The sequence below is a fragment of the Cyrtonyx montezumae genome, unplaced genomic scaffold, assembly GCF_038088225.1.
Source record: "Cyrtonyx montezumae isolate F1298 unplaced genomic scaffold, pur_monq_1.0 scaffold_18, whole genome shotgun sequence".
NCBI lineage: Eukaryota > Metazoa > Chordata > Aves > Galliformes > Odontophoridae > Cyrtonyx > Cyrtonyx montezumae.
Window position 1 is genome coordinate 11,685,515 of NW_027071914.1, and position 24,301 is coordinate 11,709,815.

The window sequence follows — 24,301 nt, forward strand, 5'->3', positions numbered from 1 at the left end:
AGCAATGGTCTTAATGGGTCATGGTGGCTCACTGCCATTAGTGTGCACGTTTGGTCAGCTGGACAACTTATTTCAGAGCCCTCAAAGCAAACAGTCTGGACAATCGGTAATACAACTGTCCTTAAGGCAGACAGATAATGATACAAAGTCGTTGCCAGCAGCAGCGTTTTTATTGCAATTGCTGAGGTTTTCTCCCATGGTAATTAATAGGCTCAGCTCCTTGCAGCCTGGAGTTGGATGGATTGGCTACAGACAGTAAGTCGCTCTCAGCTCTGGGAACTCAACCTCAGGACGGAGGCACTCAACCAGGCAGACGATGAGATGCTTGGATCTCTTTCATTCAAGGAGAGTATTTCATCTTCTTGCTAGAGCGAGTGCAAAAAGCCTACTGGTAACAGACAGCTCCACGCAAGCTGACTTACCCTTGCTGGGAAGAGCATATGCGCCTGAAGCTGTGACCACAGAGCAGGGGCACTCCAGCTAACACTCCAAAACTGACCCTCACGAATGAATGGTGATATCATTGCTGTTTCTTCTGCACGCTACCTTACTTACTCCCAGCTCTTTCACCTTTAGTTGCACGCAAAAGCAAGGACAAGATAGATCATTCACATTCTGAGCTTCAGAACAGTTCTTAATTTTCAAAACAAAAGGAATTTCCAGAGAACATAGCTCACCTTAAAGGATATTTCATACTGCTCTCCTCCCCATATCTCCAGACCTGCATCATACCCTCCCAGCTCCCAGAACCACTTTCTATCGACTGCAAACAGTCCTCCAGCCATTACAGGAGACCTTAAGGAAAAACCAGACTCCATATTACAAACACATTCAAAGATACAGATCTCTAGCTAAACATTTAAAAAACAAAGCAAGATTTCACAAATATTCTTTCCATCTCCCAGTGTTCACGGTGCATTTGGCAGTCCTTTAGGAACGAGCAATTGTTTTTGCATTAGCTATTAATTTCCAGTTGCAAGTGGAGGACTAGACCAGGCTCCTTTCAGAACCAATAAATGCCTCTCCTCCAAACAGAAAGAGTTCACCATTAAGTGACAGGAGAGAACCTCTCCCAGAGAGACCCACACACTGCACTTGTGGTGCTCAGTAATACGATCAAGTGGTTGAGCTTGACCTCAAAAGGTGTTTGTTTTTTGTTTTTTTGTTTTTTGGGTGTTTTTTTTTCTGCAGAAGTAAAAAGGACAGCAGAACTGTCTCAGTGTTGGCAAGCACAGCAACAGCAGAGCATAACTTGATCACAGATTTACTTCTGCAATGCACTGCAATCATCAAAATTGCTGTAATTATTCTGCTAGGTTTTCTTCTTCCCCCACCTGGGAATGACATATAAGCTGCCACCAGTTTGTTGTTTTTGGCACAGCACTAGGGATACTAAGTTATGTTTGAAAGATCTCAGTAATAAATGACCGCATTAAATGTTATACATTACAGTTTCAAATGAAATGTTAACTTCTGCTGGCATTAAGGTGGCAAAAAATAGCAATGAAAAGGAGAGTGTTCACAGCTACTACACAATGCATTTCTTTTAAATCAGCAAAGCAAACAGCTGCCAAAAAGCAAGTAGCTCACAATCAGCTTCTGGCTTCCAGTACACCAAGGTGTAAACCAACCCCTAACGGCGTGGTGCTGTTCAGCCAGCTCTTAGCACGCTGCATTTCAGTCACTTACTCAAAGGGATCACTGGGATCGAGTTTCTGTAACTCAGGAGGAATAGGGATCCTCTTGTAATACATCTCCCAGTCAAATGCACCTCGCATTGCATCTCCAGCCTGAGTCTCATATCCAAAGTGGTCATGATCGATAACATCAATCATGGGACAAACGATAGTCTTGCGGTTTCGGGCAATGCGATCTGAAGAGTGGAGAAACATGTTAGAAAACCCACACCGGTCACTTCTCTGACCATGGAAGTACAAAAGAGAGCAACAAAACAAGCAGTTGTCCAGGAGTGATGCAGCTTTCCTCCCTTTCATTCTCTTTTGAGCAGGTATTTCAATTTATATCGGTTTGTCTGGTGTTTCTGAGATAGTTGAGATATCCAAGCTAAACCTATTCAGACAAAAACACCAGGCACTCATCCTATGGTGACCATCAGTCTGAGGCACAATGGAAAGACACAGCTGCACCACCACAGACACTTCAAGCACCAGGTTAAAAAAACAACCATCCTGTAATTACTTAGTTAGCAGTGCTCATTTTAACGAGCGACCGCAACGTGAACCCTTTCTGCACTGATTCCAACGGAGGGCAATAACCCATTGTACCACCTCTCTTTAATTGCTGTGCCAGAATCTGGCAGGAAGTGATCCAGACTAATGGCATAAGTGCTCTCAGCAGGCTCCAGAAATGCAACGCACCTCCTCCCCTCCGCCTTTTCTTCCAATCAAATCATAGACGACAGCATTAATTTCTGCATAAACATCTGGAACTTCTTAAATACTTTATTACCAAGCAGGTCTCCTGTTGGAAGTTAACTTTCAGAGCAGAGGCGACAAACGGTGTTTCAGTTTCCAATGCACGTCGAACAGAAATCCTTACCATGCTTTAAAACGAGAGCACACCACACGTGTTCTCATTTAAATGGCACTTGAACTAATTCTGTCCTCCCTCCCTAGGGCTCAAAAAGCTGCAAATGTTTTATGCTATTGCAAAAGCAATGTTATTATCATCCAACAATCCTGCTGACAGGCCTGACTTCTTTGTTAAATCTGAGAGAGCTTTGACAGGTCGCTTGCTATAGGGCTGTAAAGAGTTCAGTACTCTGTAGGGCCAAGTTTCTTCTTTCATACAACGTCATATCTGACAGCTAAAGTGAACTGGACGCTGCAAGACACCCACTCTAACTAATGTGGGCAGAGCAGCAGGTACAACTGGGAAACCTACTGAACCTGTAGGAGGGCACACCCCTCCAAAACAAGCAGAAAATCCAGGTAGCATCATCACACCCAGCTCAGTGCTGCAAAAACAAACAAAAAAGGGAGCTTGCTTCTTGAAACAGAAACCTCCTGAAGAAGCACGTGGCTAAAGGCGGTGCTGGCCAGAGGCACAGAAGGCACTGCCCTTGCTATTATCATTCTTGAAGAGAACTGATGCTGTAGAACTGATACCTCCTTAAAGATGAAGCACTGCCTTTGGAAAGGAATAATCATTTCCACAAATACGTACCAGCAACCATTACTCAAAAGAAGTATTTTCCACAGGCTTGCAGCCTATGAAGTTGAATATAGTTTTACAGGAGAAAAAAATGGAAGCTACTTAAAAACTGTACATAAAGATCTTTTCTGAAGCATAAAGCAATTACTCTCTGCAAGCTGATGAGCAACCACACAATAGTTTACTCTTCTAACAAGCTGTTATTTAGTATTTCATTTAGTGAGGAAATAGAAGAAGATTATGAACTTTGCTCTTTAATTGATCAAAGCTTATTGATAGGACCATTGCATGGCCTAGCACAGAAAAAAAATCTTGTGGTAAAGGTTGCAAGTTGCTTCACTTTGTCTTGTGGTTAGGTGCTGCTGCTTTTTTTCCCCTACTTTAAAGATATTTCACATTCTTTTTGTTCTCTCACTCTCAGCTCAAGGAGACAGCAGCAGGTGGAAATAAAATACATTCAACACCAATACACATCACCAGCTCTTTACCAGTTCAGCCATGTACAACATGACACCACCGTGCTTACCTAACAGAGGTGGCAGCCAGTTGACATTGGCCTCACAATGGGAATCCAAGAAGGTGATAACATCTCCTGTTGCCACAGAGGCCCCCAGCATCCGAGTTCTTATCAGCCCTTCCCTCTTTTTGGTTCGGAGGATTCTTACATTTGGGAACTGGGCCATATAATCTTCCAGGCGTTTCTTCAGGTGTTCTGTATGATAAATGAGAAAATAAAACACAAATAAACTCTTTAAAATGCAGTTCCCTTCTTTATCAGAAAAGAATGCCTTTGGAAACAGGTTCAGAATGCTTAACAAATGCACTAATAAGAAAGAATACTTTAGTTGGAATCTGAGGTTTCAACATAACTTCTTAAGATCTGAAGATGTTCCCCAACTTTAGGAGTAATTAAAAAAAGAAAAGAAGAAAAAAAAAAAAAGAACCAGGAGAAGAAGATGAAGGAGTACAGGGAAAAAAAGAAAGCAGCAGAGAAAGGGAAAAAGGAATAAGAAGCCAGCAGACCTCTAGGAGAGCTGTGTCAGAGCAGACTGCAAGGAACCGTGGGCATTCTGCAGAAAAAAATAATGTAGCCTGGAAGAGATGCAGAACAGTTCACTCTTAGGAGTAGATTTCACTCAGTGCACCTAAATTGTGTTTGGTTTCTTCAAAACACAAAACATGACCACCCACTCACGCTTAAATAAAAACAGCAGAAGCCCAGCCAGGTACCCTGCAAGGCAGGCACAGCCTCCCTGTGTATTTGGATGGCTACAGAAAATGCTTATCAGAGATATCTGCATTTAAATATGGGAATATTTATGTTACTGAACAGGGACTAGAGCGACATTTGAAACTGTGCGCACGCTTGTGGTAACCATGATTAACAAGAATTCAAATAGAAAAACTGCAAAAAGGATGACTCAGTGATCAAAACAATGGGCAGCTTGTTTAGAAGCAGGAATAAAAAGCTGGATCTACATAAAGACTGAGGGCACACAGCTGTCTTCACATCAAAGAGCGAAACACCAAAGAAAGCCCTAAAAATAGGCTCAGAGCTGGAGCTGGCCTAGTCGCTCACGGGTGGATCTTAGCAGCTGAAGTTGTGACTTCCTTGACAGCAAACCCCATTCACTGCGTGCCAGGAGCTGATCATTAACACGTCGTACTACCCACTGCCATCAAGCGCTGATCAAGGAGACAAGCCTCCTTCAGCAAAAGCTGGTCTGTTATATCTAGGCAATTAACTCACCTTAAATCTCAAACACTAAATGGAAGCCATCGTTCACATCCGAATAACCCTGCAGGTTTATTTGCCTTGACCACAATGAACACAGCAGGAGCTGCGCTGAGACGCAGAGGGTTGTCCATGTGATGGGCACAGAGTGCTCCTCTGCTTCCCAGCATGCATGGAAAGGCAGGGGATGAAAAGGCAGACAGGGTGTAAGCACATCAGGGTGCCAGGTACCCAAGCCCAGTACCAGAATAGCTCCTTAGAAAAAGCAAAAGGGTAAATAAACATCACCAAGTCACGAGCTCTCCCGCATGGTGCTGAGCCAGTAATTATGCTTTAGGGTTTTGTCTACTGGGGAAGAAAATAGGCAAAATCCCTATGCCTGCCATATGTTCTGGACCTTCCCTTTGAAGTAATCATCACCTGCCTCCAGTGAAAGATAACCCAAATCGACTCCTTTGCTTTGGAGCTTTCCTAGCAAGCTCTTAACCTTTTTCAAAGCTTTATTTAAAATTCCCCTGGATTTTTTGCTCACAAATGCATTTCAGTGTTTTGCCTGACAAATGTAATTGTCCACGAAATCTGCATAGGTTTTCCTGCTCAGTAAAGCCTGCTGTACTTTCTGCTGGCTGGCACACCTTTCCTTCATCCTTTTCAAGCCTTTTCTGAATAAGTCTTTGAAAGCAACCAGAAATTCTGTCCACTCAATTACAGGTTTGTCAAATAAGAGGTTTCTGTAGAGACGAGATTCATTATTACTGCAGCTGTCTTCCTCACGAGGTAGTGGGTAGACTTGAAAAGCAAAAAGAAAAAGAAAAAGGGGGGGGAAAAAGAAGAAATGGCCACCACCACTGTTCTCTAACATCACAGAACATCCTTTGCCATTGTTAGTTTACCACAAAAGAGAAAAATAGCCCTGACTTCATGCATAACCCAGCTAAGCTGGAGCTCTGAGGTATGGCTTAGCAAATCCACCCAAGACAAGTTCAGTAAGAGAGTGGCTGCTGGCGTTCACTATAATAAAAGAAGGGGAACAGTCACATAGAGGATTTGGGTCTGAGCTGGTTCCCCTCCCACTAACCCCAGATACAGCAGCATTTGCACCATCAGATCCCACAGCACTTTTCTAAACCTGACCTATTATGGCACAGGGAAGTCTTAAAAAAAACAAACCCACAGCTCCAAAACAGGGGAAGCATTCATCTTCTCATTTATGTATCTACTTTCCCTCAGTGAATTGAGGCAGACTTTCAAGCAGTTTCACAAACAAGCAAACAAAAACCCACAACAAAACCTACTTTTCAAAGGCAAAGTTTCCTTGTTTCTCTCCCCCTGCTCTTCTTGTGCTTCCAGCCCGGCCTTCACCAGCCCTGATGGAAGATGTTTGCTTCCTCCTTGTACAACTGCTATCACAATTCAGTCCATTTTTGCTTTTAAAAGAAAATCTCACAAAACAAACAAGTGGCATTAACTACTACAAAATTTTACGAGCCCTTAAAAAAAATGTATTATGGCATCTTGTCACACTGAGTAATTTTTATTAGGAGAGCAATTTTCTTTAATGAAAGTTGTTAGGTGAGCTGGATGGGATCCAATGGCTGTGCCTATTCTGGGTGAAGTGATACAGCCCCAAAATATAAATGAAAGTAAGTTTATCTGTAGATTAAAAACTAGGCTGATAGCTTAATAACACACTTTGCAATAAACTTGATATATAGTGTATACATTAACAGTACCAGTCAAGAACTACTTCAACTACCATCAGCCAAGAAATACTGTCATCTTTACTTTGAACTGTAAATATAACTGCGCTGAAAGAAAAGAGAAGCTTCAATTGTAAGAAGTGAGACAGGGCCAGAGGAGCCTAGGGATTCTTTCTGATAGCTCAGATAGGTAAACACATAAGAAAGAAGGCAACGAAGACACACATCTGCAGCACAGGACCAACTGAAATGGCACTGAAGTCCCAGGCTCCACAGGATTAAATTGTTCAAACAAAGCAAAGGTTACCTTGATACGTCCTCTCACTGCAGACTGGGCAGCACACCTGGATCTTCACCACAGCTTTTGCTTCTCAGTAGCTCACTTACTTTCTCACAGATGCTTGTACAAAACTGCCAGTAGGTTGGTAGTTTATTTTGAATTGCTTAGTCTTGGACTACAGTTACATTCCCACAAACATCAGTGAAATGATTCAGCAGTTCTCAAGTTTATGCCATTTAACATCATTTTGCCCTCAAGTTAAACAACTGTTTCCCTCTAGAACTGCAGGCCACTGTACTGCCACAGCTAACAGAGGAAGCCTCACTTCTTTCCTGTCCTTTCTTCTCTCTCAAATCACACTCCAGGACCCAAAGCACCTGCTCAGAAAGAACTGCATACAGAGTGCTTACCTTCACTACGGACAGCCACAAACCCTACTGCTGTGTGCAGCTCTGTGCCTGTCCCTCGCTGGGCAGACTGGATGCACATGGCACAGGAGGAGAGAACTGGAGGATACGCAGAGCTTCCTTTTAGTCAAACAGGGCCAGTTCCTCCTTCCAGGACGTTATTTTGGCTAGTTTCCAAACACCAGAAGTGTAACTGTTTGCTGAGCATTTGTTTACTGGTTATCCCATGCCTACCCTCCTCCAGGCAGACATGCTCGTTTAAGATTACGAATGAGTCCATTCATCTTTTCTTAGATACTTGGGCCTAACGTGCTGTTTAACAATTTAAGAATGAATTATACTTCCTCCTGAATCTATCACAATGTGCAAGCCAGGCCTCCCCAGAATAGAAAGCTCTACATCATTGAAATTAACTTTTCTCCCTGTTTTGGTACAGATGAGTAATTCTTTTAAGAAGCAAAATGTGCTGTTATCCAAACAGGCAGCACTTACACTGGTTTTAATTTTCCTTCAATGTCTTCAGCCTCTGATTACTGAAGTTTGGGAGGATAATAAGCATTTAATAAATTACACTGTGAAAACCAGTCCCAATAATAGCAACTGATTAAGCTGATCACAGCTTTCCGAGCAGAATCTTCTTACAAGCAAAGAAGAAAAGGCCTGGGAAGAGAGAAAACTAGTATCTGTTTCTTGCCTGATGACAGTTCTGTGGTGGGCTGCCTTAAATGCCCAATAACGTCTCAGAGCTGTGCAGCTCTGCAGCCCCTTCTGCATCAGTGCTGGGGCTCAGCACTGGGGGAAAAAGTTCTGTGCACAAAAAACAAGAGCTGCTGTAACACCTCACTTGCTAATAAACCTGTCCCAGGGGACACAGTCAGCCATTCTCATTAGTTTACTCTTCTCCTTTCCAATTTAATTAAATATGAATCAAAACTAAAGAACTCTGTTTTTAATTTTTCCTCCTCTGTTGACTACATTTGATCTAAAGAGGTGATTTTGTGACTCTAATTTCCTTGTTGTTTGCTTTTGACATCAGAGAATATTTTGCTGACACACACAGTAGATAGCTGTATTTTTGGGCTATGTAGCTTTCGTGGCTGCTGAAACAGGAGTGAACTCTTTGCAGCACACTTAATATTCAGCTCAAGATAAACGTAACCATGGTGATGAGCAGGAAGGGCATTACTGTCCCAAATGCTGCCTTTAAAGTGGGGAATCTGTGCCCTCAATCTTAATCAAAACCACTTCTTCGGCCTTATCTACTTGCTTACCCAAGGGAACGTCCACATTCCTGCTCAATGCTAATGTAATTTTACTAAATTGATCAACACTGCATGGGCAGAGGAAAATGCTGAAAATTGCTCTGACAGGCCATCACACCAATGGCATCACTGCTCCCAGCACAGGCTCTTGTATGCACCTCATACTTTGCTCACAGTCCTGCAAACAGCAGATGCACAGGGAAGGAGTGAAGGCGAGCTGCTGTGCTAGAGCTGCTTCTGCATCCAGTCATGCCAGTGTACTTTCACTGTGGATAGTGATGTTCCACAACTAGGGCCTAAAACCTATGACCAGTACCAAAAACACGCACCCAGCCATCGGATGGAGAGATGCACGCAGGCTGCTGAAGCGTTACGACATTTCATGCTGAAACATTTTGGAATGAATCAAAGCTGTGAGATTAAAGTCTTAGAAGTTACTGAATCTTGCCAGGGAAAAAAAACAAACAACAAAACTAACACAAACCCAAAAGACAACAAACAAGCCGGTCCTCAGAGATGCAGCTCTGCCTTTATCAGCAGTGTTCATCTAAAACAGTTATTGGCCTGAAAGTACTTGCTCTGTGCAAAACAACAAAAAGGGAAAGATTCCAGAAAGTGCAAGAATTCACAGAAAAATCAATTCTGGACTTCTGTCTGTTAGAGACGATGCTATGAGGTCTGAGGTGCAACCCACCTGAAAGCTGTTTTGATTTGGTATGAATGCACCCCTGTGGAGTCCAAAGGCTTTGCTCTGAGGTGTCTCAGCAAGGAAGGGTAACAGTGAAGGCTAAAACGAACAGCACAGATGTTGTACTTAAGGGCTGCAACCACGCAGAATATTGGAAAACCTAATCCTTCATTCCTATGATAACACTCATTAATAACAAACTATGACAAAGCAAAATGTTTGCGCTGCAGTCTGTGCGCCAGAGAGCAACAAAGGAAATATCTGGCAAACAAAAGAAGTTACCATTATGGCTGTGGGAAAAGTACACAAATATCTGACTCGTAGTAGCAAAACCCCAGCATGTCAGAAGTGCGTTCTACCAACTCAGCACTTCACTCTTCTCTCCCAGATCCCTTTTCTGTCAGTTCCCAATGCTCTTGTTTACTTTATTGGCACAAAATGCAACTATTACAGTCAGTTGTTGACGTCTGCCAGAAAGGTCAGCATATCTATTAAATCCTGAAGCACAAATCCAGGGCTTCTCACAGCTGTGCTGATACCACAAGTAAAACATCTGACAGAAATTAACCCCACACATTCATTTCAGCTGGATGCCATGTGGGAGAGGGGAGCACTGATAGCTGGAGGAACGCTGCTTGGCCACTGCCTATCGTGGTGAGTGGCCACACTGCACTGGAAGCATGGCCACATGCTGAGCTTGCTCCTAATAAGGCCCTCCTGACACTTAGGAATAGATGTCATCTTCAGAGAACGCACGTGCCATTTCTGTACCGAAAATACGTCAATTAAAGCTATACAGAAGAAGAATATGTTTCAGATCATCCACTTTTATTTTTAAATTACAAAAGCATTATTTTCCAATTTTCTCAAAGTGCAGAGGTTTCCCCTTTTACCAAAGTCCCTGTATCAGAACAGCTGCTTTGTCAGCACCACCCAAAACTCACACTTCAATAGCAGAAACCAGATTACCAACAGCAGACATCACATACGAGCTCAGGCAGAGAGTGTCTGAATCACATTTCTAATTAACTCCTGTAGAGAAGTGGCTGTAAAGCATTTAAATGCTGCTTTGCACTGCTGCTGACATATCTCGATATTTTGACTCCAAGCACATGAGGACACATGCTTCAAGGCAAGGAGAAGAAAGTCAAATCAGTTTCTCCACAAACTTCCTCTAACAGCAAACTACACATGCAGGGTTCTGTAACACAGAGCAGCACGGTTAGAAGTATTTAATGAGCTGTAATGGAAAGCCTGCTCCTCAATTATTTTTTCTAAACTTTAGTTTACCAGACATCCTTCATTACAAAATAATTAGCTCACAAAGAGGTCATAGTCAACTGGACCCTTTCAATCTACCTCATCTTCTTTCCAAAAGGATCCTTCAGCAGCAGCAACCGATCTCAAAGCAATAAATACAAGAAGATGAAAAGTAAACTAGTCAGTTAATTCAGTCTGCCACTGAAAAAGCTTAAGGAAGCAGCTACAAGGGGCTCTCAAGATCTTCAAAACTCTAGAGAATATACTTTTAACACTCTCCAGCTATTGCTTAATGAACAACATAGTGTTTTTATATCCCTTTATGAAGTTACACACAAGAACAGAAATGGCTCTAACAATATTAAAAATGATCATTCAAACATGAAGGAGTTAGAAAACTGAATCCCATCCATATCTCACTATGAATCCAAAGAAAACTGTTACCAGCAGATCTGATGTATCCACAATACCTGAGCAGATTTCTGATAAACAATGTATTCCAATGAAAGAGTGAGCTACATTTTTACTCAGACTTCCAAGTCTCTACACACCTGCCAGGACCAACCTGAGATTCTCACTGAGTCATTTTCAAAGCTGTTAAAAATCTAAGTGAATCTGAGGTGATCCACAACGAGGGCAAGAACATAGTTTAAAAAGTAATCCTTCTGTAAGTTATTTGAGACTACAGGTAATCACAACTTCTACTTAACTTCAAAGAAACATTTAAGAATAGGTTGTGGAAAATCAGTTGCCTAAGAAAAGTTTGTTGTTCCCTGCCTCCCCCTCAGTACTTGAAGGTTAAAAGCTTTAAAAGAAGCATATTCAAAATTCAGTAAGGAAAACTGTCACCACTTTGTCCTAAGTACAGTCACTATATTCAGAGATGTGCTCACCAGATGCACTTTCGTGCATTTAAGAGGGAAAAAAAATGACTTTTACAATGCATGTGCCTAAAGATGAAAAGATAATCTCTTCAGCTGCATAAATCCTTTACTGTTCCATTTAAAGATCAAGAAGAATTCAGGTTTTATAAACCCTTTCTTTTTTATTTTTAATTTTTTATTTTTTTTTATTTCAGATGCTAAGAACATGATTTCTTTCAATTAAAGTCTGGCTGATATGGTTAATGGAGCAGAACTGTATTTGCTACATACCTGATGCTGTACCAAATGACACACTAATCACCCCTTGCCTGCTCCTTTCTATACGCTGCACTTAGGGACTTATGTTCTTCAGACCAAATTACACTGCACGTGGCTCAGCCAAGTAGCCTTACCCACATTTGTTTTTCCATTCAGATTATCCCATATGGCTTCCCTCAGAATTACTCGTGCTGCAATACAAAGAGATTTAAAAAGTCACAGGGATTTATCTGTAAAAGGGAAAAAGGAGATTTGGCTGTGCCTGCCTCTGGCACTCAGGGAACTGATAAGCTCCCAAACTCCCAATGGTAAACTTTCAAGCATGCTAAAGAACAGTGCGGGGCAGCAAAGCAGGGAAAGGCAACCAACCCTACAGGTGGAAAGGACAAACAGAATGGAGAAAGGTGGCCAAAGCCAAAGGCTTTGCTAGAGGTAAAAACAGTTGGCACTGCTAACAGAAAACACTCTGAGCTCAGACTCCATTACTGAAGGCCCCAGCAGCCTCGTGCTGCTCTCCAGGGCCAAGCAGTGCCCACAGGCTGCATTCCCAACTCACAGCACCCACAGGTGTCTCTCTGGTACAAAACTGCACATCTATACTTATTGCATAAAGTCCTGCTGAAATAAAACCCATAACTAAGCAAAAAGCAAGTACAGAAGAGGAAAGAAAAATTAAAAATGGATGAACGAACATGTCCAGGACTTCTAAACAGTTTTCAGAAAAGAAATCTGAAGGAAACAGGGCAGTGGTGGAAGAAAGGCAAAGCCATAATCTGGAACCTCCCTAATGACCTCCCAGGGGAAAATAACACCCAGTGCATCCTGCTTATGAAGAAAATGTTCTCAAAATGAAATACGTCCACATGTGCACCAAATCCTAAAATAGTTATCTTTTTTTTTTTTTTTAAAGCTAAAGTCAGAAGGTTGATTTTGAAAACACTGTCATTCTGCATTACACATATTAAATTCAGCTGAAATTGTTACTGCCTTTCAGTCCCAGGAGCAGATTTTGACTGGTTACTGCAAGGAGGATGGTAAGCCCTTCTGCATTGCCACAGCACACACATACAGTGCTGTGAGGCAGACAGCCCAGAGCTGAGTTAACACTTCCAGAGCAATCCTGATGTTTGGAGACTGCAGTATTTCCAGTGCTGCCACATTCGACTTCACTGCTGTATCAACACAGTGCTTTGCATATAATGTGTGCCTCAGAGATGACTGATGTGTGGTTCTCATTCTTCAACAAGGGATAACACTTGTTCTAAAACACTGTCATTTATACAAAAGTAGTCTTAAAAATGAGTAAGAACAAGCTGTCAGGCAATATGCAAATAACTGAATAGTGGAATGTGATGCATGTGAAATTTAAGCACTTAGTCACAATTGCTGGTTTGTGTCACACTAGACCATGAAATAAGATATATCCAAAGCACTTCTGAAGCACCTGTGTGGTGCCCAGATTGTCTCCTGCACACAGCTAACCCCAAGTACACAGCAAGATTTCTATTTGTAAATGACATTCAGCAATTGTCATCACCTCCCAGCACAAAGGGAACCTACAATGACTTGAATAATTCAAAATCTTCTATTGCTACAAAGGGTGAAAAGGTACAAAGACGATGGCTTTATGTTAAAGGAAAGTCAGTCTGTACCAAACAATCATACTAATGCAGACAATTTCATTAAATCTCAGAGATACTATGCTTCCCTGTTTTGCCTTTTGGTGACTCAAGAAGGCAACTGGAGCATGAGCATACAACATCCTGCTAGGTCTGCTTTCCCAATACATTTGGGTTCCCCCATTTTGGAGATTTTCTTACCTATAAAAAAGGCATACTGGTTTCAGTGTTGCCTTTTCTAATATCTGAGTGGACAAATGGATGAAATACCATCGGTTTGTTCAACATCACTGAACATCTTCATCCAGGACCTCAATAATAGGGCTGCATGAAGCCCAAGAGGCTTTGCAGATGATACAAAGCTGAGAGGAATGGCTGATGCACAACTCAAAGGAATTTTGACTGGCTTGAGAAACTGCAAACAGCAAACTCATGAAGTTCAACAAACAGAAATGCCAATTCTCACACGTGGGGATGAGTAACCTCATGTGCTGACAGGGGACTGGAAAGCAGAAAAAGACCCAGGAGTCCTTGGGCACAAACTGGAACACAGGAAATACAGATATACTGCTTAAACAAGATTGCAAACCTGCTGGCTGGTTTTTGTTGGTGGTGTTGTTTTCCCCACTCAGTCACTGTAAGGTTGACTGAACAGCAGAAGAGGTTCCCCAGAGAGATTATGGAGTCTCTGTCCCTGGAGATTTTCAGAATGCAAGATCTTGAACAACCTGCTACAGCTGAGCACCAGGAAGCTAGGTGAGATGATCTCCAGATGTCCTTTTCAACCTCAACTACTTTGCAATTCTGTAAGTGTCCCAGTCCAGCCTCCACGTCAAAGCCATCTCTTCTCCAAAACAGTCACGAGAGAGGAGGGTTTGACTTCAGCCTCTCACCCAGTGGTAGTGTAATACTTGATGCTCCACTGCAGCAGGGCTACTAAATATGTATCAGGTGCAAAGCAGAGAACGTTTAGACAAGCATCCTGCAAAGGGAAAACTTGCCATCCTCTGCCCTCTGTTCTTTTTGCTGAAGGCTGTTCATTCATGTAGTGAGAGACAAGGGCAGCTCTACATTTGCAAGCTACAAGGATTAGATGGGAGATCAACAACCCATTTTGCACAAGGCAGGCACTTGAGATGAACAGCTTGATTGCTCACAACCATAGATTCAGATTGTTCACCTAGGAACTGAAGCAGCCCCTGAAGCATCACGGCCTGCCTGGTATTCATTGCCCACCAGGAATAATAAAAGGCTAGAGTCGATACAAACTGACCTGCATTTCAACTTCTCTTCCCCTCCTCCCATTGCTATGATATAATGGAACTCACATACTACTCAACAGCATTATAATTAAATAATCAAAAGCAAACAAGTTTCACATCTGACAGTCCCCAGGAGAATGCCGATATACATACAAAAAGCATTTTAGTTTACTTAGGGCAATTCTGGTAACAACAAGCTCAGAGGGATATAATTACTATCCTGCAAGCCAGCATATGAAAAGCCTTCATTTAACTGAGCTCAACACTAAAGAATAGCTACAGAAATTAAATGTGAAGCCACAAATCCACATAAAAATGGTTAGCTGTGGCAGTCCTGTGATCGAGAATTCTCATCATGATTTCCATGTATTGCATTCTGATTTCTACTTGCCCAGTAGGGTGTCATTTTGGAGCACCCTGAACCAGCTGAGGTCAGCCCATGGGTCTTCAGCAGTTCTCAGCAGGATGCAGAAAGAGGCAGACGATGTCAGGCAGGCTCATTCTTCTTCTCCAAAAATAGCTACTGAGAATTGGTGCCTCCCTCTGCTCAATGCAGCCTATACTCTTCTCCACATTTAAACCTTTCCATTGCTTTGAAATGCTTACAGTCAGGAGAATGAAGACCTTATATTCCCACGAAGTTTGTGCGGAAGAAAAGTACGTGCTATCATAGCAGCTTTATTGGGAACACTAAATTCATATTAGAGACTAATTGGAGAAACTAGAAATACGCCCATAACATTTGCTCTGCTGTGGCCATGGGACACACTGGAAAGCAGTTTCTTTCTGAACTAACCCAGCCTACATGACGAAGACAAGGGTCTGTCTAACCCTAACAACAGTCAGGTGTCAAAGAAGTGCAGGAGGCAGCACCGAGGTCTGCTGCTCAAGGCAAGCTGGGTGCTACTGCAGTGCTGCGTTGGAATCATAAAAGCACAGCATCACTGAGGTTGGAAAAGATCATCAAGTCCAACTGTCACTAGACAGATCCCACAGACAGCCAGCTTTCCCACAGCAACATGGCTGATATGGGACCCAGCTCTAAGTTTGAAACAAGAACAGATTTTGATCACTTGCATTACGTAACAGAAATACAAAAATAATTCCACACAGTAAGTTGCTCCAGCACATTCAGCTTTCTCAAATACAAAGGAAACATTTCGAAAACGCCACTGCTTCAGCTTTTGCTGAATGCTGTTAAGATCTGCTGTCACTGAGACTGTCTTTTTTGGGTGAAAAATGTTTATTGTTAAAGGTCACAGAGTTGTGTCTCAAACAAATTAAGAAATAAATGGCTGTTGACACTTCCAGAAGATGATTCATCTGTCCAAGAGCTCCAGTAATGAAAGCAGCACAGCTGCCTCTCAGGTACGCTGCAGAACACAACATCCACCCAGAAATCCATCTTCACTCTCCTGTCACTTTGTTAGCTGATTTCTCAACTCTCTTCATAACCAAACCAAAAATTTCTTGCTTGAAAACAGACGAAAAACTTACGAAAGTAACATCAGTCACATTTTTTAGCAGCCAGGTTTCCATACCTATTCTTTGTCTATTGTTAGTTAAGTCCTCTTTACTCTTCAGGTGAAGTAGAGATTCTCTATGTATGAGAGCTGATCAGATGCACAGATGAAAGATGCTGACGGACTGGCACTACAAGAGCAGAACACGAGAGCAACACCATCACGAGGGCCTCGAGGGCAGCTGGGCAAAATCCAGTGATTTAACCCAACACAGCTCAGCACATGAGAAATCCTATCAAGAAGAATATGGTCTCCTAGCCAGAGATAGCCAGGTTTTTGTGGGTTAGTCTTTTAAAGAGTTATTAAGGTGCTAGGTCTTTTTACACAGCCCTCAAGTGAAAGGCCACCAGGAGGTATAGCATAGAGTATCAGATATTTCATCTTATCGAGGTAATCTCTCGATAAAAAAATGATTAAGGTTTTTTTTTCTTTTCATTTCTCGCTATTCGCTGGAGTTCATTACGACTGTTTACTGATCTCTTTGGGGAAGCAGCTGACATTTACTGTTCTTACTATCGCCTCTCTGATCTCCATCAGGCTCCCAGCTATCACTGTGCTCAACAACGGTTCTATAATTTCTGAAGAAAGACTGTTACAAATCTGTGGGAAAAGCAGTTGAAAGGGAAGCAGAGCATCGCACTCCGCAGACAATGCTGCGGACCAACCATTAAAGATTTTCAAAGAAAACGGAGAAATCTCTCCTCACTATTAACTGCTCACCGGTTCTATGGCACAGCGGTGACGACGACCACTGGCTCAGCCATGTGGTCTCTATCCTCAGCTCAACTTAATCAGGAGATAAATAACCAGAATGGTAATATAATATATTAATATTTAATAACAGCCCAAATCTGAGAATGCGGCCTTCTCAAATATGCAATACATGAAGTAAAAGATTTCCTAGAGCTGTTCAGTTTGAGGCGACAAATTATCTATTCTCAGGCCTTGGGTTAAAGAAAGGTGATTATTTTTTTTTTAAACACATACTATGGATAAATTACAAACAAATTTATAACCAGCAGCCTTTCAAATCAAGGTAATGCTTTAGGACTTAGCACTCCTGCCTCTTGAAGGCTGAGGAACTATTTAAACTCCAGGAAGGATGTGGGAAAGCAACACCAGTGTGGTTAGGGGAGAACACTGACTGCTGGAAAAGGAGAAGCAGCCAGCAGGAAATGCCACAGTACAGATACAGACTGACAGCAGGGAAGGAAAAATGTTTCATCCTAACCAGTAATTGTCCCAACATGGATAGATCAACTGAGCTAGCAGGAAAACATTGGTTTCAGAAAGGTTTTTATTAGCATGCTGTCCATGTCTCGTTCTCTTCCCTTTACAATTCACCTCACTGTCCAACACCAGCAGTCTTTTGTACCCATCTGTAAATAGCTGCTGCACAAATTAATCTCAGCCATTTCTTTGTATGAAAGATGGATGACTGATGGAGAGGAGCTAGCAGAGGCAGCTGGAACAGAACAAAGGCACGCCGGACGAACAGCACGTGTGCTGTCTGAAGAGGAGCAGAAATGGGAGAGTCAGAGAAGTGCTCTGTCACCCGGTCAGATAGGCACTTCCAGAGAAGAGGGAAAACATGCACAGAAAAACAGGATTTCATTACTTCCACTTCTCCCATAAGAAATGTGTTTGTACAACTCAGCTGAGGTTACAGCATGAGCTTTTCTAATTTGCTTCTAGACCAAGTAGCAATAAAGAAACCTTATTGGGAGGGTATTTTTCCCCCAGCTTAGTTTGAAAACCCTCTGAAGAAATTAATTCATGTAACTGATTGATTTGTTCAAATCAGCATGCCTTGCTTGCAAACTAATTAGAGACATACTTTAGAACAAATACTGCAGCTATCAGGTAGTGCTTATTTCGAAGTCAATATAGGTCAGAACACAAAATACTTGCTAGCTTGTTTCCAAGCTCATTTTAGGACTTTCCTACATGTCAGATTCTGAAGCTGTATCCTTTACTGTCCCTACAGAGAGTTTGATTAGCTGCATAATCTCAGGAGCAGGACACAAACTCTGCAGTCTGTAAAGAATCTAAATAGAGCAATTTTAGTGGAGAAAACAGAGTTGCTGGATCTGATCATAATCCTTTAAAAATCACTGTACCCTCTTTAACATAGGAGGGCCAGCTGCTTCACAGGGCTTCCAAACTCCACGTGTTCTTGACGCAGCAGTGTCCATGGGACAGAGACATCCATTCCTCCCATCTGATTGCTTTTTTAACCCACCTTAGCAGGAGTGCAAACTTCTGCTGAACTTTTGGACTTTCAGGTACACTACATCAAGATTTACCTGAGCTTTGCTGTTGTTAAGGAAGAAATCACACAGTTACCTCAATTATACAAATAATTGCAAGTTCATCAATCCCTTTGACAGATAAGCACAGGTAGATAATAATAGACGGAGATGTTACATGCAAATTCTCATACCTCTGTCACTGAAGTCATCCACCAGCACTATCTCTGCTATCAGCTCAGGGGGGGAGCGGTTCAGAACGCTGTGCACTGTCCGGAGGAGGGAGGACCACCCTTCATTGTGGAATGGGATTATCACACTGGTGTTCGGCAGCTTCTCCAGGTACAGCTTATTCTTGCAACTGGATACAGAATAAGGTCAGAAGGTGGTGCCAAGAAACACTAGCACTTCCATATTAACTGCCATCAACCAACTCAGTTCATCCTCTATTCCCCAAAATGCACTTCTTCAAGACAGAGTTGACCTGCTCCAGTTTGCCTCGCCACAAAAATTCTCATTCCCTATGAAACAGGGACTGTTAATGGTCAGTTAGTGATATTTAGCAATGCAGAAAGTCAGAGGGGTCTGATAGGTACTGAAACTGCTTTTAAAGGAAACTCCCATTATAGCTTAAGATGCAGCAGTCTGCAATACTTGTTCTCCCAGTTCTCACACCTCACTGATCACTAGGAAGTGGAGTTTCTGAGGTTATTTCAGAAGTTGAATGCATCTGCTTTAAGCTCTCTTAATACACTGGTTTAGCACACTTAATCCCAGATTTCAGAAAAATAAATAGTTCTAATCACACGTATAACCATCACCCAAAAATTTCAAACAGAATGCAAAGAAAGTAAGGATCTTGTGTAACAGCACCTTCCCTAAAGGGCTGTGCAAACTGAAGGCGTCGTGAACAATATGGGGAAGAGACAGGATAATCACGTGGAAAGAACTGCTCGATAAATAAACCTACTTCCCTCAGTAATCGACCCATCTCAGCTTCTACACAAGGCTTCCTCTGTCACCCTGGGCAAACGGTTCAAAACATATTTTTCTTAAATAGCCAGTCTTGTTTCAGCTGTTCTAATTTGACACTCAGCATTAGCTTGGCAGATCAAAGCCAAGAAAGCTGGGCTTTGACCCCAAAGCACTGCAGAACTTAGGGCTGCAGATTCAGCTCAAAAGGATCCCCACACACCCCTTGGCTTTATGGGCACTGCCCCACATCATTGGCATCCTGTAAGACTGAAATAGGAGTAACACTTCCTTGTCCTGTGGGTGTTTTCAAGACAGCCTCATGAAAAACATCCACGCTACAGTGACGAGTACAGTTTATTTTCCTGCAGGTGTGGCTTTCAGAGTGGAGTTTGAACTTTGCTGAACAGGTGAGGCATAGGGCCATTCAGTGAACAACTGTAGATAAAATTACCCAGCAGCTGTTCCACAGGGGACACATCTACTCCATCCCCAGAACCCCACACATCCAGTGCAAAACAGATAGAGGTGGGACCATAAACAGAGACTTTCAGCACTGAAATGATAATGCTAGTGGGGTGGGCTGCCTTCTTTCTGCTAGCAAAAGAGTGAGGCCATGCTCCATTCCCTGCCCTCACAGTACAGCCTATTGCACAGTGTGCTCTCCAGCTGATCTGCAGACCAGGCTTGTAGCATATGCACAATAAAGCACATACATGGAAGCAATCCCCTCCCCATTCCAGGAAGGGCAGACAGGAACAAGAGCAGCTCTGGCAGTGGAAGCTTTCTCCTGGGTGCCTCTCCCAGGGAACGGAGAAGGATACACCTATGTTCTACAAACTCAATAAATCTGTGGTTACAGAAAGCGACTGTGGTGCCTGCATGAAAGGACAGTAGCTGATTCTGGGTCTAATGAATTGTCTTGGGGTGCTGCCAAGAGCTTGCAGGCTATGGCTGCAATGCACAGATTCAGTATGCAAAATAAAGCTGCATGGACTGCTTTCATCCAGCCCTTGGAGGTAGCTGCTAGCTATAATTCTGTGACAACATGAAACAAGGTCCCCCAGTTCTCTTCTAACCCTTTCTAAACTGCAATTCTCATTTCCAACTTAAACTAGTAGAAACTTTAGCTATTAAGCTCAACTTTTAAACGTAGAGAAAAACAGCTTCTCTTGAGCTATCACATCCACAATGGTTTTACAAGACCTGCAAAATTAGTACTGAATATCAGAAATCCCAGAGGCACTGAAAGGAAACATTTTTGCCCCAGTTCACCTTATGCTTACACTTCCCTCTATCTGTAGGCACGTTTCTGAACTTCAACGTTTCCGTTTTCTCCTACTAAACACAAAAGGGTGGGTAAAATAGGCAGCACAGCTCGCATCTTTCTATAGCACTCTTTATGGACTTTACCTCAGCCAAACTTCATTATGAATTGCCCTCATCAAGCTCCCAAATAATACGAAACAAAACGTTTCAAGTGCATCTTTTTTTAATGGGCAGGGAATAAACAGATCTTTTCAGCTGTGAATCCCTTTACTGCAGATCTCCATTAAATGCAACCCCACTCCCTGCCCAGCTAATCCTAGCATCCATTACGTACATGCTGTTTATCCTCATCTTGAGACCTCCGCAATTATAACTCACTACACTGGGGAAAGGATGTGTCAAACATCAAGCAGAACCAGCTGCAGCAGTATCATTAATCACAGCTTAAGTTGTTGGTGACTCAGACACTTCACTTATTAATTTTAACTGGGGACTAGAGTCAGAAGTTTCACATTTAAAAAAAAAGTTTTAATAGCAGAATTAGCAATGAGGAATCAGCAACTTTGGGAAGCACTGGGGAATGTAAGGTAATTCATTAATCTTCAGGTGAGGAAGTACTGCATTGTCTACAGCTTAAATCCTCAGAACCATGGCAGTGCCTTTAAATAGAGGACAGGTACAGCTTAGGTTAGCAATCTCAACCTGTTTCCTAGTCTTTGAGTATTAGCTGACCAACAAACATCTTTATCCGACCATTCTGTTTGTTTGAACATCTCAGCTGTGAGCATGAAGCATTCATGGAGTTACACTCACTCCCCTGGTCCATGAGCATACACTGAGAAAGGTCAAGCTGCACGATTTGGTCAGTTCACTGTGACAGCTGAACAGGACATCTCTTGAATGCCCTAATAAATGTGAAAATCTTATTTTTGGAAATGATACTTCATGAGTAAAGTACACATTGAATTCAAGTTGTTGAACTCAAAACTAGCTTCCACCCACATGTCCAACAAAGCCTTCAGATTAAAAAGTGCACACAGTATGAAACACATCTCAGCTTTCTATCAGCAAAGATTAAATAGGTGATCTCAAAGGCCAGTCTTCAACTGGAACTGCTTTTTACTCAAACTCTGGTGAAGTTTTTATGAGGAAGATGTTGATTTCTGACAAAAACTCCTCTTTATTGGTAGGTGAGTGGAGCTACTCAAGTCCTGTTCTGCTCCTAAAAGTTTCATGCTTATTTCCAGCTACTGGCAAGTGGAAGAACCACACTGAGTTTACTGACAAAGCCATCACCCAACTACATTTAAAGCATTTCCCAAACAAGTCAGACATTTACATCAGTTTCTGCTGCAGAGGGAAACAGTTCTATCTTACGAGCTGTTAAGTACTGTTGGCCATGTCAGTGGGCTCGGGAATTGTTATTAAAGATGAACATGGAAGTAGATGCCTCTTATTTAAGTTCAAGATCCCTTCAGTACAGGACTGCAAGTTTTTGCTAATTTTGGAATTGTAAGGGATTTTTATTTATTTATATTATTTTTTAACTGATTTGTCACCTCCATCTCCCATCGCAAATACTACACACTGTCCTTTATGAATGAGACAGCATTGCCAACAACACCCTGCGTATGAAAGATTTGCATTGGACAAATAAAACCAAATAAAAGCCCAGCACATGCACACGTGGTAATTTAGGGCTTGTAAACTTACACCTCTGGAAATGCCAACTGTATACTCACTTCGGATGTCTGATGTCTGGAAGGGAACGATTCAGAGAAATTTTATCACTCACGAAGATATTAAAGCCATTTTCCCTGTATGCCTGGTCCACTCGCTCTGCATCAGTCATTGGGTAAGGTTTTCCCTGTTCTCCATTTCCTACAGACAGACAAAATAAACACACACTGTTACTATTAATTGGTGCTTAACAGGCCAGAGACAAAGCCGTGTATCAAAGCGACAGCAGTTATCTTAGGGCCCTTTGAAATTCCTCCATTAGTGTTGTGCTGTATGCCATACTTAGCACTGGGTCAACCTCAGCGGTGCAAAATCATACAAGTCTTCCTTCTGGCATCAGAAACATATGTAGGGGCTATGGCAACGCCGGGAAGGATTTTTAGAGGTTTTTTTTTTTCCCACAGCAGGAAGAATACATATGGTTTAAATACCTCATCAGTGTTGCTTTTTTTTCAGCACAGATGGGTATGTATATTTAACAACCTGAGTTCTCATACAGAGGAGGCAGAGCCCTTGCAAACATCAGCGTAAAGATGTGACATTCAAAATGGACCCTTTTATATGGCAGAAGATGAAACCCAGAGTTACAGAATAACAGCTGAATGTTACGATCTACAACATTTTTCTTATCCCTTTTCTTTTCCGAATATCCCATTTTGGAATCACATGATTTTTAGTAAGCTTTTAAAAATCAATTCTCCACTCGTTCTAAAAACGCCAATACGTTACCAACATCCTTTCACCTCATATGATTATTTTGCAGTTAGTGGAGAAAGCTTCAACTGAGATTAACCAACAATAACTGCTGCGTCATGCCAACACCACCTTGACTCTGAAGTTCAACACACCAATCTGCAGTCAGTCTAGAAAATAGAATCCAATTAATTTACAGTTTTTATTGAAGTATTTGCAGTGATCTTACATACCCACACGCTCAAGGTCCCTCCTTGTAGCTTCTTTATTGTGCCAGTCCTTTTTCCGCTGTCCATCACCAAAGTAGAGGTCCTTCTTTTGCCTCATGTGCAGTGCCTTTTAAAGAGAAGCCTGGATATATTATGAAACCCAAAAAACCAATGACACTTTCCTATTAACAGCCCCTCCCCTTCCTGTAAGGGGAGACTATGGATCTCCCTCGAGGTCAGACTTCAAGCACGTCATTCTTAACCCAAACAGGAAGATGGAAAAAGCAAGCTTTACTTGCCTCAGAACAGTACTTTATCTATAGCTGCTAAGTGGTTTTCTTTTGGTGCACCATCATGTATGCAGACCAGTATTCTTAATCAGAGAATCTATTAAGAACTCCCATTTTCATTTTGAAAACATCTAATACATCTTACTTCCTATTTAATTAACAATAAAGCTTTAATGGGTGACCTATCGCAGGATCATTATTAATGAGCACACTTCTATACCTGAATAAAATCAAAATAAGATTTAAAAGGTCATTTATTAGGACTCTTGCTGCTCAACTTAAAAGCAAATTTTACACAAGCCATGAGCCTGCGCCAAAAGCAATTAGAGCTGCTCTTTTCATGATGTTGTTCCTGAAATTCAAAAGCAATGGGTGTTTTGGGAACAAGCTGGCAAATGAAAGATGGGGTGAGTTCAGAATCAAGCAGACTATTGCGTGTGGAAAGAAAAATCCCAATCTCTCTATAAGACAGACATCCCCTCCTTCCCCTGCCAAACAAGAGAAATATATATATGTTAAATAGGGTTTAAGGCTAAGAAGAGAACATCTCTAAGAATGGGTTTTCAATTACATAATAATACACTGCTATACAAATACAAGTCTTCTGTAGCATCATTTCTTTTTTTTTTTTTTTAACCTTTTAATTTCTCTGGGACTGCAGAGTAAGCTCTGCACACTACAACTTCCCAGAAAGAAAAAGCTAGAGCAGGGCACTGCTTAGAGGGCATGAGGTTTCAGGTCTCCCTCTAACGGATCAATCAAACTAAACCACCACCCGACCAAGCAGCAGTTGGCATAGCAACCTTGCAGGGCTATCAGACGTCTTT

The 24,301-nt window shown here is 42.0% G+C and overlaps 1 protein-coding gene across 1 annotated transcript in view; it reads right to left on the minus strand.

Moving 5' to 3' along the window:
- The window catches only part of GALNT10 (polypeptide N-acetylgalactosaminyltransferase 10), a 74,057-nt gene that overhangs the window by 14,362 nt on the left and 35,394 nt on the right, over positions 1-24,301 (minus strand). The window contains exons 2-7 of the mRNA XM_065734682.1: positions 23,209-23,311; positions 22,285-22,423; positions 18,496-18,662; positions 3,701-3,886; positions 1,690-1,873; positions 678-795 (exon numbers count right to left, since the gene is read on the minus strand). Of these exons, the coding sequence (XP_065590754.1) occupies positions 678-795; positions 1,690-1,873; positions 3,701-3,886; positions 18,496-18,662; positions 22,285-22,423; positions 23,209-23,311 (897 nt within the window). The remainder of the gene's footprint in view (positions 1-677; positions 796-1,689; positions 1,874-3,700; positions 3,887-18,495; positions 18,663-22,284; positions 22,424-23,208; positions 23,312-24,301) is intronic.